The following is an 11,699-nucleotide window of genomic DNA, read 5'->3' on the forward strand; positions in this document are numbered from 1 at the left end:
ATGTATTATTCTTTATAACATGTACTGAGATATTATGCTGATATTGAACTGTTTTTTCACAAAGTTATGTATACAATTTTCTTCGTATATCCTTTTTATGAATAAATATTTATAGATTTTTTACATTTATTACTTGTACCGCCAAAAGTCCATTTTATTAGTATAGATGAATTGCCACTTTCAGGCCCCGTACACACGACCAAGGAACTCGACGTGCCAAACACATCGAGTTCCTCGTCGAGTTCAGTGTTGAAGCCGCCGAGGATCTCGGCGGGCCGACTTTTCCCATTGACTAACGAGAAAATAGAGAACATGTTCTCTATTCGGCCCGACGAGTTCCTCGTCAGCTTCCTAGCTGAAAAGTGTACACACGACCGAGTTTCTCGCCAGAATCCAGCTCCGACCGAGTTTCTGGCTGAATTCTGCCGAGAAACTCGGTCGTGTGTACGGGGCTTCAGAGTATTAAAGGTATTTCCACCATTTTAATATCAGATGCAGCAGGTCCGGTCAGCAGCTGGTTCGGCAAAGCCAAATTGTGTGTCTCTTCTGACATAAAAACTCTGCTTTCTAGCAGTCTTTTAATTATTTTTACCTTTACTTCCACTTTACTAGTAATTCATTGCGTGTGCTATGTCATCAGCCTGAAAATGTTTATTGTAAGTTACAATCATTCTTTTTAGCTTTCTCAAGTTTCCTCTGATACTCCTTCATCTCCGTCTCAAATCTCAGAGCGTCGCTCCTCCTAAGATCTTCAAATTGCTCCTGTATCTTCTTCATCTCCGCATCGTAGTACCTTTTGTCCTCTTGTCTTTGAACTTCTGATCGGAATTTTAGACTTTCCAACCGCTTGACTAGGTAGGTCTGTTCAGCTTGTGTCTTCTGTTCTCGCTGGCCCCGATAGCTCTTCATCTCCCGCTCATAGATAAACTTTAGAACAAACTGCTTGCGTTCCTTAAACCCTTGCGCCGGATCCCACACTTGCTCCACCTTGAACTGAGCCTCTTTGATGATTTCATGGAAAAACTTTAGCACGTCCTCGTGCCTCCCTCTGGTTTTGAAGTGATCCTCGGGGGTGTAGTTTTCAAGGGCGAAAACCCTTTCCGCGCCCATGTCCTGAAATTGTCTCTCGATTCTCGACATTCCTCCGTGTGTCTTATGTGTCAGGACTATGAAAGGGAAAATTCCTGTGTAGAAAAGCATAACAATTCCCATTACTTATTTCTTCACACATACAATTCCACTGTCACGTCACTGTTCTCACATCAATTCTCATATAGAGTGCTGTGGACATCCTTTAGAATTCCGCCAGGCCTCCACACCCAAATTGCTTGTGCCAGATTTGTGTACCCATCAGAAACATCAATCTGTCATAGCCCGGCACACGGACGTGTCTATACCTCGGTTTAAGAGTAACTTGGTTTGAGAGCGTTTTGATTTGCAAGCAACTTTTTTTTTTTAATTCTGACTTGGTTTGCGAGTGTTGACTCACAAGACTAGCAGAATTCAAGCTTAATAGGCCTGCAGTACCTCATTTGGCCTGAGGTATGGGGGCGCAGGAGCTGAGAAAAGCCAAACATTGGCCTGCAGTACATCATTTGGCCTGAGGTACGGGGGTGCAGGAGCCAAGAAAAGCCAAACATTGGCCTGCAGTACCTCATTTGGCCTGAGGTACGGGGGCGCAGGAAAAGAGCCAAAGTGTCCTCTGGCCTTTTTGGCCGTTGTTGGCGCTCTCTGACGCCCCCCCACCTCTGGCCGCATTCGGTATTGCATCCCATTGAAGTCAATGCGGAACATATTATTTTCGTTTCCATTGACTTCAATGGGAAAACTCGCTATATGCGAGTACTTTGGATTACGAGCATTCTCCTGGAACGGATTATGCTCGTAATCCAAAGTTCAACTGCACTGGATATTGCTTTCTTAGCATGCTTCTTCCCCGGGCACTGTTCCCATCACACAGACATGGCCAAAGAGTTTGGTAGTGAAGTTGGTGGAGCCTAATTGAGAACTGAAAAACTAGTTTCCTGTAAGTTACGCCTGCCTTTGATGATCGAAGGCACAGGGCAGTGACCCCTACCTGCCGACTCGTAAAGAAAAAAAAGACCAATTACATCACGACCAATCCCAACGGTAAGATTAGCCAAATGGCAGCTCCCTGAGATGTCATCAGCTATATAAGGTAAGGGATAGCGGTTACATCATTGACCATATTTGACCAATGTCAATTAGCCTAATTATGTACTGCAAGCGACAACAGACTGTATATGAAATATGGTCAGGAAATCATGCTCATCGGAGAAAAATATAAATTGGCTAGTCGGAAAATTTGCACCCAAGCCTCTCAAGCTCTAACCCAGTGGTCTCCAAACTGGGGCCAAGGGGCCGGATGTGGCACTTTGCTTACCTTTACCTGGCCCTTGGGATACTATTCCATCAACTGACACCAATGATGGCAAACCATTCCTCCCACTAATACCATCAATGGAGGACTATTCCTCCCCCTGACACCAACAGTGGGGCATTATTCCTTCCACTGACACCATTGATGGGGCACTATCCCTCCCATTCATACCAACAGGGCACCGTTCCTCCCATTAAAACCAATGATCTTTGATTGTCTAGGCCCAGTGGCCACAGTCTGGCCCCCTTACAGCTCGAAGGACAATAAATTGGCCCTTTGTTTAGAAAGTCAGGAGATACCTGTTCTAACCAATCAGATAATAATCTACAACTGTGATAATTCTGTTACGTGTCAGGAATTACCTGTTAGCATCTTGGCTGTGTCCAGCAATTGCTTTAAATCTTCAATATCTGATTCATAAATCCCCTTCTTTACGCTGAGTACAAATAAAGATAAAGAAGAAGTAAAGAAAAATGATTAAAGCTGCAATCTTCAATGTCCATTATTATCACCTATATTGCCTGTCATTATAGTGACACTATAAATAACAAACATGTCATACTTACCTCCACTGTGTAGTTTGAATGCCGTTTTCTGGGGTTTCCCAGCGGCTCTCTCGGCTCCTCCCCTCATCCGCTAATCCCCTCTGGAAAGTGCTCTCCAAGGGGGTTAGCTTGCTATCAATCTATCCAATGAAGAGCCGAAAACCCCCGGCAAAGATCCAGTGCCTTCTCGATGAGGGACTTTCCAGGGCTCAGGTAAGTAAAACGGGGGGGGGCCGGTAATAGTCAGATGTTTTTTTCACCTTAATGCATAGAATGCATTAAGGTGAAAAAACACGAGCCTTTACGACCCCTTTAAACTGTAGTTCTGGAGAAAAGGTTTTTATCCACTAGTTTTGGATAGAGTGGGGGAGGGTTAGATCCTCCGTCTTTTACTGTCTGCGTCCCTCCCCTGTCATGGGGGGGCAGTGGTGAACTGTTGGTGGAGTCAAATGTATCCCGGAGTCCAAGACTGAATTGTTAGTAAGTATGCTCCTGAGTCCTGATGCATATGAATGGCAGGTTCTGATTGCTATTGGGTAAGGTAATGTAAGAAATGTAATGTAGTAAAATATTGCACAAGGATTGTGTGGAGGTCTTTACCTGTAAAGGAAAACAGGGAAGATGAAGTCTGATTTCTGGATTTCAGTTTCAGCATCCACAATTCTGTCTACAAGCCGGAAGCCCGTGCTCCATTCAACTTCCTGATCCAAGGGGAGCAAGTTAGCTGTAAAGGAGAGAGAGATTGAAAAAGGGAAAGTGATAATAATGAGATTTCCTTGCAAAGATATGAGCCTCAGCCCCTCCCACAATGGCGAGATTCCCTGCAGTAGTTTGTGTCTCTGCCCCTCCCACAATAATGAGACGTCCCTGTAGTAGTTTGTGTCTCTGCCCCTCCCACAACAGTGAGATTTCCCTGCAGTAGTTTGTATCTCTGCCCCTCCCACAATGACGAAATTTCCCTACAGTAGTTTGTGTCTCTGCCCCTCCCACAACAGTGAGATTTCCCTGCAGTAGTTTGTGTCTCTGCCCCTCCCACAATGGTGAGATTTCCTGCAGTAGTTTGTGTCTCTGCCCCTCCCACAATGGGGAGATTTCCTGCAGTAGTTTGTGTGTCTGCCCCTCCCACAATGAGGAGATTCCCTGCAGTAGTTTGTGTCTCTGCCCCTCCCACAACAGTGAGATTTCCTGCAGTAGTTTGTGTCTCTGCCCCTCCCACAATAATGAGACGTCCCTGTAGTAGTTTGTGTCTCTGCCCCTCCCACAACAGTGAGATTTCCCTGCAGTAGTTTGTATCTCTGCCCCTCCCACAATGACGAAATTTCCCTACAGTAGTTTGTGTCTCTGCCCCTCCCACAACAGTGAGATTTCCCTGCAGTAGTTTGTGTCTCTGCCCCTCCCACAATGGTGAGATTTCCTGCAGTAGTTTGTGTCTCTGCCCCTCCCACAAGGGTGAGATTTCCTCCAGTAGTTTGTGTCTCTGCCCCTCCCACAACAGTGAGATTTCCCTGCAGTAGTTTGTGTCTCTGCCCCTCCCACAATGGTGAGATTTCCTGCAGTAGTTTGTGTCTCTGCCCCTCCCACAAGGGTGAGATTTCCTCCAGTAGTTTGTGTCTCTGCCCCTCCCACAATGGTGAGATTTCCCTGCAGTAGTTTGTGTCTCTGCCCCTCCCACAAGGGTGAGATTTCCCTGCAGTAGTTTGTGTCTCTGCCCCTCCCACAATGATGAGATTTCCTGCAGTAGTTTGTGTCTCTGCCCCTCCCACAATGATGAGATTTCCTGCAGTAGTTTGTGTCTCTGCCCCTCCCACAATGAGGAGATTTCCTGCAGTAATTTGTGTCTCTGCCCCTCCCACAATGGGGAGATTTCCTGCAGTAGTTTGTGTCTCTGCCCCTCCCACAAGGGTGAGATTTCCTCCAGTAGTTTGTGTCTCTGCCCCTCCCACAATGATGAGATTTCCTGCAGTAGTTTGTGTCTCTGCCCCTCCCACAATGATGAGATTTCCCCCAGTAGTTTGTGTCTCCGCCCCTCCCACAATGGGGAGATTTCCTGCAGTAGTTTGTGTCTCTGCCCCTCCCACAATGATGAGATTTCCTGCAGTAGTTTGTGTCTCTGCCCCTCCCACAATGGGGAGATTTCCTGCAGTAGTTTGTGTCTCTGCTCCTCCCACAATGATGAGATTTCCTGCAGTAGTTTGTGTCTCTGCCCCTCCCACAATGGGGAGATTTCCTGCAGTAGTTTGTGTCTCTGCTCCTCCCACAATGATGAGATTTCCTGCAGTAGTTTGTGTCTCTGCCCCTCCCACAATGGGGAGATTCCCTGCAGTAGTTTGTGAACTGAAGTGGAAGTGGGAACAGGTACCTGTCAAAACCAGGTACCTGCTCCCCCAAAAAGTGCCAAATGTGACATAAGAGGGGGGGGGGCAGACAATGGAAGCTTACACCTTTGGGTGGAGCTCCTCTTTAAATGCTCTCACTATATTGCTCTTACCACAGCAGACTATGCTGAAGAGATGAGCATCCCACATCTGGACATACAACTAGCCAATGAGAATCAACATACCTGTCAGCGATGGCCCGTCCATAGAGGGCGCACAGGCGCCCCCCCATCCATGAGTCCGGTCCCCTAACCTACATGCATGACACAAAAGCTGCTGCCTGCCACCTATACGAGTCCGCTGCCCTCTGCCCGCAGGAGCCTGCAACCTGTCTGCTGCCCACCACCCATACAAATCCGCTACCCTCTGCCCGCAGGAGCCTGCAACCTGTCTGCTGCCCACCACCCATACAAATCCGCTGCCCTCTGCCCGCAGGAGCCTGCAACCCGCCTGCTGCCCACCACCCATATGATTCCGCTGCCCTCTGCCCGTAGGAGCGTGCAACCCGCCTGCTGCCCACCACCCATATGATTCCGCTGCCCTCTGCCTGTAGGAGCCTGCAACCCGCCTGCTGCCCACCACCCATATGATTCCGCTGCCCTCTGCCCGCAGGAGCCTGCAACCCGCCTGCTGCCCACCACCCATATGATTCTGCTGCCCTCTGCCCGTAGGAGCCTGCAACCCGCCTGCTGCCCACCACCCATATGATTCCGCTGCCCTCTGCCCGCAGGAGCCTGCAACCAGCCCTCTGCCCGCCACCCATACGAGCGAGCTGCGCTCTGCCCGCAGGAGCCTGCAACCCGCCTGCTGCCCACCACCCATATAAGTCGGCTGCCCTCTGCCAGCAGGAGAAGTTGGTTGTTTGCTGCCCCCCCCCCCCCCCAAAAAAAAAAAACACCAGCCACCACTGCTACCTGTATTCTACCTCAAACCCAAAGACAAACACCTTCCCCTGGTAACTTGGCCGGTAATACACATACAATCTTAGGATGTCTCCATTCTGGGTGGAGGAGCAGTGGAGCTACCCTTGGACAGAAGCATTGTCAGTCCTGGGTGGGGTGGGGAGGGCAGGAGCAGTTTTAGATGGACTTGATTAAGAAATTAAAGCTGAACATACATTAATTAACTTGCAGAATTACCAGGTGAGATTATTAGAAACAGAAACTTAAAAAAAAAAAGAAAACCAATGCAATCACCGCGTCTAAGGATTGGTAAGCTGCAATATACAACATATTGGTTTTTTTTTGTCTCAAAGGATATTTAAAGTCTTGTTTTTTTTATAAAAAACAAAAACAAACATGTTATACTTACCTCCTCTGTGTAGTTGGTTTTGCACAGAGTGGCCCAGATCCTCCTCTTCGGGGGTCCCCCAGTGGCGCTCCCCCTCTTCTCGAGTGCCCCCTGTCAGAGAGCCTCTCACCCTGGGGGCAACCAAGTGTGCACTCTCCCGTGTCCTGCTGCTGCGTCTATTGACACAGACAGCGGGACTCGGCTCTGGCATCATTGGATTTTAATGACAGCAGCGGGAGCCAATGGCTGCACTGCTATAAATCTATCCAATCAGGACCAAGAGACACCGGCTGGAGCTGGTGTGCTTGTCACCAGCACAGGAACGATCGGGGTCAGGTAAGTAAAAGGGGGGCTCTGGGGTGGGGGGGCTGGTGCACTACAATAGGTTTTTCACCTCATTGCATAGAATGCAATGAGGCAAAAAACCTGCAAGGGTTTACAAACCCTTTAATACCGCTATCAGACATAACTAAACAATATTACCAAAAGTATTGGGACACCTGCCTTTACACGCACATGAACTTTAATGATATTCCAACCTTATTCCGTAGGGCTCAATATTGAGTTGGCCCCGCCCTTTGCAGCTATAACAGCTTCAACTCTTCTGGGAAGGCCGTCCACAAGGTTTAGGGGTGTGTCTATGGGAAGGCTGTCCACAAGATTTAGGAGTGTGTCTATGGGAATGGAAGAATGGTCCAACATTCCCATAGACACCCTCCTAAACCTTGTGGACGGCCTTCCCAGAAGAGTTGAAGCTGTTATAACTGGAAAGGGCGGGGCCAACTCAATATTGAACCCTCCGGACTAAGACTGGGATGCCATTACAGTTCATGTAAAGGCAGGTGTCCCAATACTTTTGGTAATATAGGCCCAGATTCACAGAGAGCAAGGCGCACATTACGCCGCAGTAGAGCAAACACTGTACGCTACGCCAACTCAGCGCGGAGAAGCAAGCATTGCATTCAACAAGCCAGTGCTCCCAACGCTGCGCCAGCGTGGCATGGGTTTCGAAGGCGCACGCCGGCGTAGGTGGAAGTGGGCGTGAACCCATGCAAATGAAGCGTGACCCCATGCAAATGATGGGCCAATCGCCAGACAGGTACGTATCATGAACGGCGCATGCGCCGTAACGTGGACGCATGCACAGCACCCCCCTGCGTCTGCTCACAATCACGCTGGCACAACTGCCTAAGCTACGCCAAATCACTGCGTACGCCGTGAACATAACGTACGCCCAGTCAGACACACGTCCAACGCACAATACGCTGGCTTGTGTTCCCTGGTGCAGACCTGTGCATGTCTGTTGCCGGGTTGCACCTCCTTTATGGGGAATAACTTTACACCGGACGTACAACTTACGCGCATCTTGCGTAGCCTGCGCCGGGAACACGCACGTTTGTGAATCACCGTATTTCCCTCATTTGCATGTTTGAATGGCTAATCAATGGGAGCGGCACCATGCGCCCAGCCTAAATGTGTGCCCACCCTACGCCGGCGTGAGCAATATACGTCGGCGGGGTGTAGCCTGCTTTTAGGCGCATGTCTGTTCGTGGGTCTGGTGCACAGATACGACGGCGCACATTTGCACTTACATCGGCGTAACTTGTTATACGTCGGCGTAAGTGCTTTGTGAATCCGGGCCTTAGTGTGTATGGAAGAACAAGCTCTAACTTCAGTCACACATTGCACACTTTTCCTTCACTTGATCCTTCAACTCATTGGACCCCATGAAGTTACAGAAATTCTCTGGAGCCCATGAAGTTACAGAAATTCTCTGGACCCCATGAAGTTACAGAAATTCTCTGGACCCCATGAAGTTACAGAAATTCTCTGGACCCCATGAAGTTACAGAAATTCTCTGGACCCCATGAAGTTACAGAAATTCTCTGGACCCCATGAAGTTACAGTGATCTGTTGGGTCTGTAGACTTCATTCCATGAAGCTCCCCTCATAGTATTAATAGTAGGTCATTAGTTAGATTTATTTAACTCACCGAGCTGAGCGAAGATCTCTCCGGTCTCATGGCTGTTCATAGTGCTACATCCCCGATTATCCACTAGAATGATGTCCTCGGTGAGCTTGTAGGATATCCGTGCCGTGGTCCGTCCCGCGTCAGAACTGTCTGCCCCGGCAAGATTCACATAGTCCCCGCCGTCCATGACGTACCTACAGCTGTTGATGAAGGATGATTTTCCATGGCCCAAAAATCCGAAAAGCTGGATGAGGATTCTTTTATATCCATGCTTGGCTTTCTCTGAGTCTGTGAACCTAAAGCTCCTAACGGTCGCTGTCAGGGATTGGATATCCATGGCTGCTCATGGTGGAGCCTCCACTCTCAGGAAGCTTCTTCTGCACTATGAGATTCTTTACTTTGTTTGTTTCTGTTTTTCTGAACTGTTGGATTTGTTTATAACCATCATTAAGTCTTATCTAGAATTGTGTGTTTTCTTTATGACCTTTGTGAAACTCAAGTGCAACGTATTCTTCTATTCCTATTTCCTTGTGATGCAAATTAATAACAAGTGTGAATGGTACAGAGTAATAATGACATGACTATGGTATTAACCATGGCTTGTTACCGGCTATGCCAATAAACCCCCCCCCTTTCCTCTAATAACGGGTCCCTACACAGTGGCGGCTGGTGCTCAAAATTTTTGGGGGGGGCGCAAACAAACTGAAAAAACAAACAAAGTCATTTGCCGCCACTGTGCCCATTAAACACAGCCAATGTGCCCATTAAATGCAGCCACTGTGCCCATCAAACGCCACCAGTTTCCCCCCAAATGCAACCAGTTTGCCCCCAAATGCAGCCAGTTTGCCCAATGAAATTCAGCCAGTTTGTCCCCCCAATTGCAGCCAGTTTGTGCCCCCAAATACAGCCATTTTGTGCCCCCAAATTCAGCCAGTTTGTCCCCCCAAATGCAGCCAGTTTGCCCCCAAATGCAGCCAATTTGCCCCTTCAAATGCAGCCAGTTTTTTGCCCCCTTAAATGCAGCCAGTTTGTGCCCCCAAATGCAGCCAGTTTCCCCCTAAATACAGCCAGCTTCCCCCCAGCCCAGCACTTACCTTTCTCAGGTCTTAGGATAGCCAGCGCTCAACAGGGGGCTCGGACACCTGAATAGTGGGCAGCAGTGGCGACAATAGATATATTCATGCAATACATGTATATATCTATTGTTAAGTGACAGATGCAGGAGAGAGGGGGCGGCGCTCCTGTGCCCACTATGGACGCACCGCCACTGTCCCTACACCATACCTTTTAAGTGCCCATATGACCTAAAAGGACCTTGCACCCCGCCAGGTGCATCACTTTTCTCTCCGGGACACACCAGTCCCACAAAACCAACAGGAAAATGACCACTATATGTAGGGGGGGGAGGGTGGGAAGCTGTTCCTCTCTCTTCACCTGCAGACTGATGCCGCCCCCCTTCCTCCTCCTATGTCACTTCCCCCTCCAGGGTTCCGCCCACCTCAATCACCCACTACACTCCCCTGCTTCCCTCACCTCAGGTACCTAACACCCCATTAATCCCCGTAATGCTGGCCCTCTTTTATGGCTTTGGGGTTTCAGGTCTGGTCCTCATCTGTTTTTTCAGGTTACATCCCCATCCGAGAGAGACATCATCTGTACAAATCATTAGTAAGACCTCATCTGGAATATGCAGTTCAGTTTTGGGCCCCAGTTCTCAAAAAGGATATCGGGGAACTGGAGAAAGTGCAGAGAAGGGCAACCAAACTGATAAGAGGCATGGAGGAGCTCAGCTATGAGGAAAGATTAGAGGAACTGAATGTATTCTCTCCTGAGAAGAGGAGAATAAGGAGGGATATGATCAACATGTACAAATATATAAGGGGTCCATATACTGTAGTGAGCTTGGTGTTGAGTTATTCACTTTGCGGTCATCACTGAGGACAAGGGGGCACTCTTTACATCTGGAGAAAAAGAGATTTCATCTCCAAATACGGAAAGGTTTCTTCACAGTTATGCCACGTACACACGGTCGGAATTTCTGGTGGAAAAAGTCAGACGGAATTTTTTCATCGGATATTCCGATGGACTTAGAAAGAGAACATGTTTGGAAATTCCATTAGTCTGTGTTAGGGTTAGGGTTTCCCATTGAAGAATATGGCTAGGACTCAGGAATTGGAACAGGGACCTCCCCCAGAGGTCAAAAGGCAGAAGGCGGGTTCCCAGAGGTCAAAGGTCACAGGGCGTGACTGACCCACCAACGTGTACCGCCTACCCCAACTAAGTCGGGGAATGAACATGTCGGGGAATAAACAAGTCGGGTAAGCATGTTAGGGTTTAGGGTTAGGGTTAGGGCCTAGGGTTAGGGTTAGGGTTTAGTGTTAGGGTTAGGGGTTACAGTTAGGGTTAGGGTTAGGGGTTAGGGTTAGGCTTTCCCATTGAAGAATATGGCTAGGACTCAGGAATTGGAACAGGGACCTCCCCCAGAGGTCAAAGGTCAGAAGGCGGGTTCCCAGAGTTCAAAGGTCACAGGGCATGGCTGAACCACACCCACCAAAGTGTACCACCTACCCCAACTAAGTCGGGGAATGAACAAGTCGGGGTAAGCGTCTTGCTTGGAAACAATTTGACGCATGCTCGGAGGCATTGAACTTAATTTTTTTTAGGCTTGTCGTAGTGTTGTACGTCACTGCGTTTTTGACGATCGAAATTCGGTGCGTCCGTGTGTATGCAAGACAGCTTGAGCCAAAATTCAGTCTGAAAAACCCATCAGAGTTTATTCCGACGAAGGTGGTTCTGACCAGATCAGTAGATTGCTTTAAGAAAGGTCTGAATTTTTTCCTAAATGTACAGAATATAACTGAGTACTGACATTTATAGGTAAAGTTGATCCGGGGAAAATCCGATTGCCTCTCGGGGGATCAGGAAGGAATTTTTTCCCCTGCTGGAGGAAATTGGATCTCATGTTCTGCTGTTTTTTTTGCCTTTCTCTGGATTAACTGTGGGTATAGAACTGTGTATATGGGATTGTACGATATTTTTATTTATTTGTGTGGTTGAACTAGATGGACTTGTGTCTTTTTTTCAACCTAACTATGTATCCTACAAGGTGCAAAGTT

At 48.3% G+C, this 11,699-nt stretch overlaps 1 protein-coding gene across 1 annotated transcript; it reads right to left on the reverse strand.

The window, feature by feature from the left end:
* Positions 1-636: 636 nt before the first annotated feature.
* Positions 637-9,020, reverse strand: LOC120942561. The gene is made up of 4 exons (XM_040355539.1): positions 8,605-9,020; positions 3,547-3,670; positions 2,764-2,837; positions 637-1,184 (listed from the first exon to the last, which is right to left on the reverse strand). Exons 1-4 carry the CDS (start codon positions 8,918-8,920, stop codon positions 652-654), a joined length of 1,047 nt encoding a protein of 348 aa, XP_040211473.1. The 5' UTR covers positions 8,921-9,020; the 3' UTR covers positions 637-651.
* Between the last annotated feature and the right edge of the window lie 2,679 nt (positions 9,021-11,699).

The sequence above is a fragment of the Rana temporaria genome, chromosome 6 (genome assembly GCF_905171775.1).
Source record: "Rana temporaria chromosome 6, aRanTem1.1, whole genome shotgun sequence".
In the NCBI taxonomy this organism is placed as follows: Eukaryota; Metazoa; Chordata; class Amphibia; order Anura; family Ranidae; genus Rana; species Rana temporaria.

Bases quoted from the DNA above. Each gene is read 5' to 3' on its own strand.
- LOC120942561 (XM_040355539.1), bottom strand. From the start codon at position 8,920: ATGGATATCCAATCCCTGACAGCGACCGTTAGGAGCTTTAGGTTCACA. The intron at 2,838-3,546 runs GTAAAGACCTCC...ATTTGTACTCAG, and splicing joins TTCCCTGTTTTCCTTTACAG to CGTAAAGAAGGGGATTTATG. The intron at 1,185-2,763 runs GTAATTCCTGAC...TTTTCTACACAG, and splicing joins CACAGCCAAGATGCTAACAG to GAATTTTCCCTTTCATAGTC.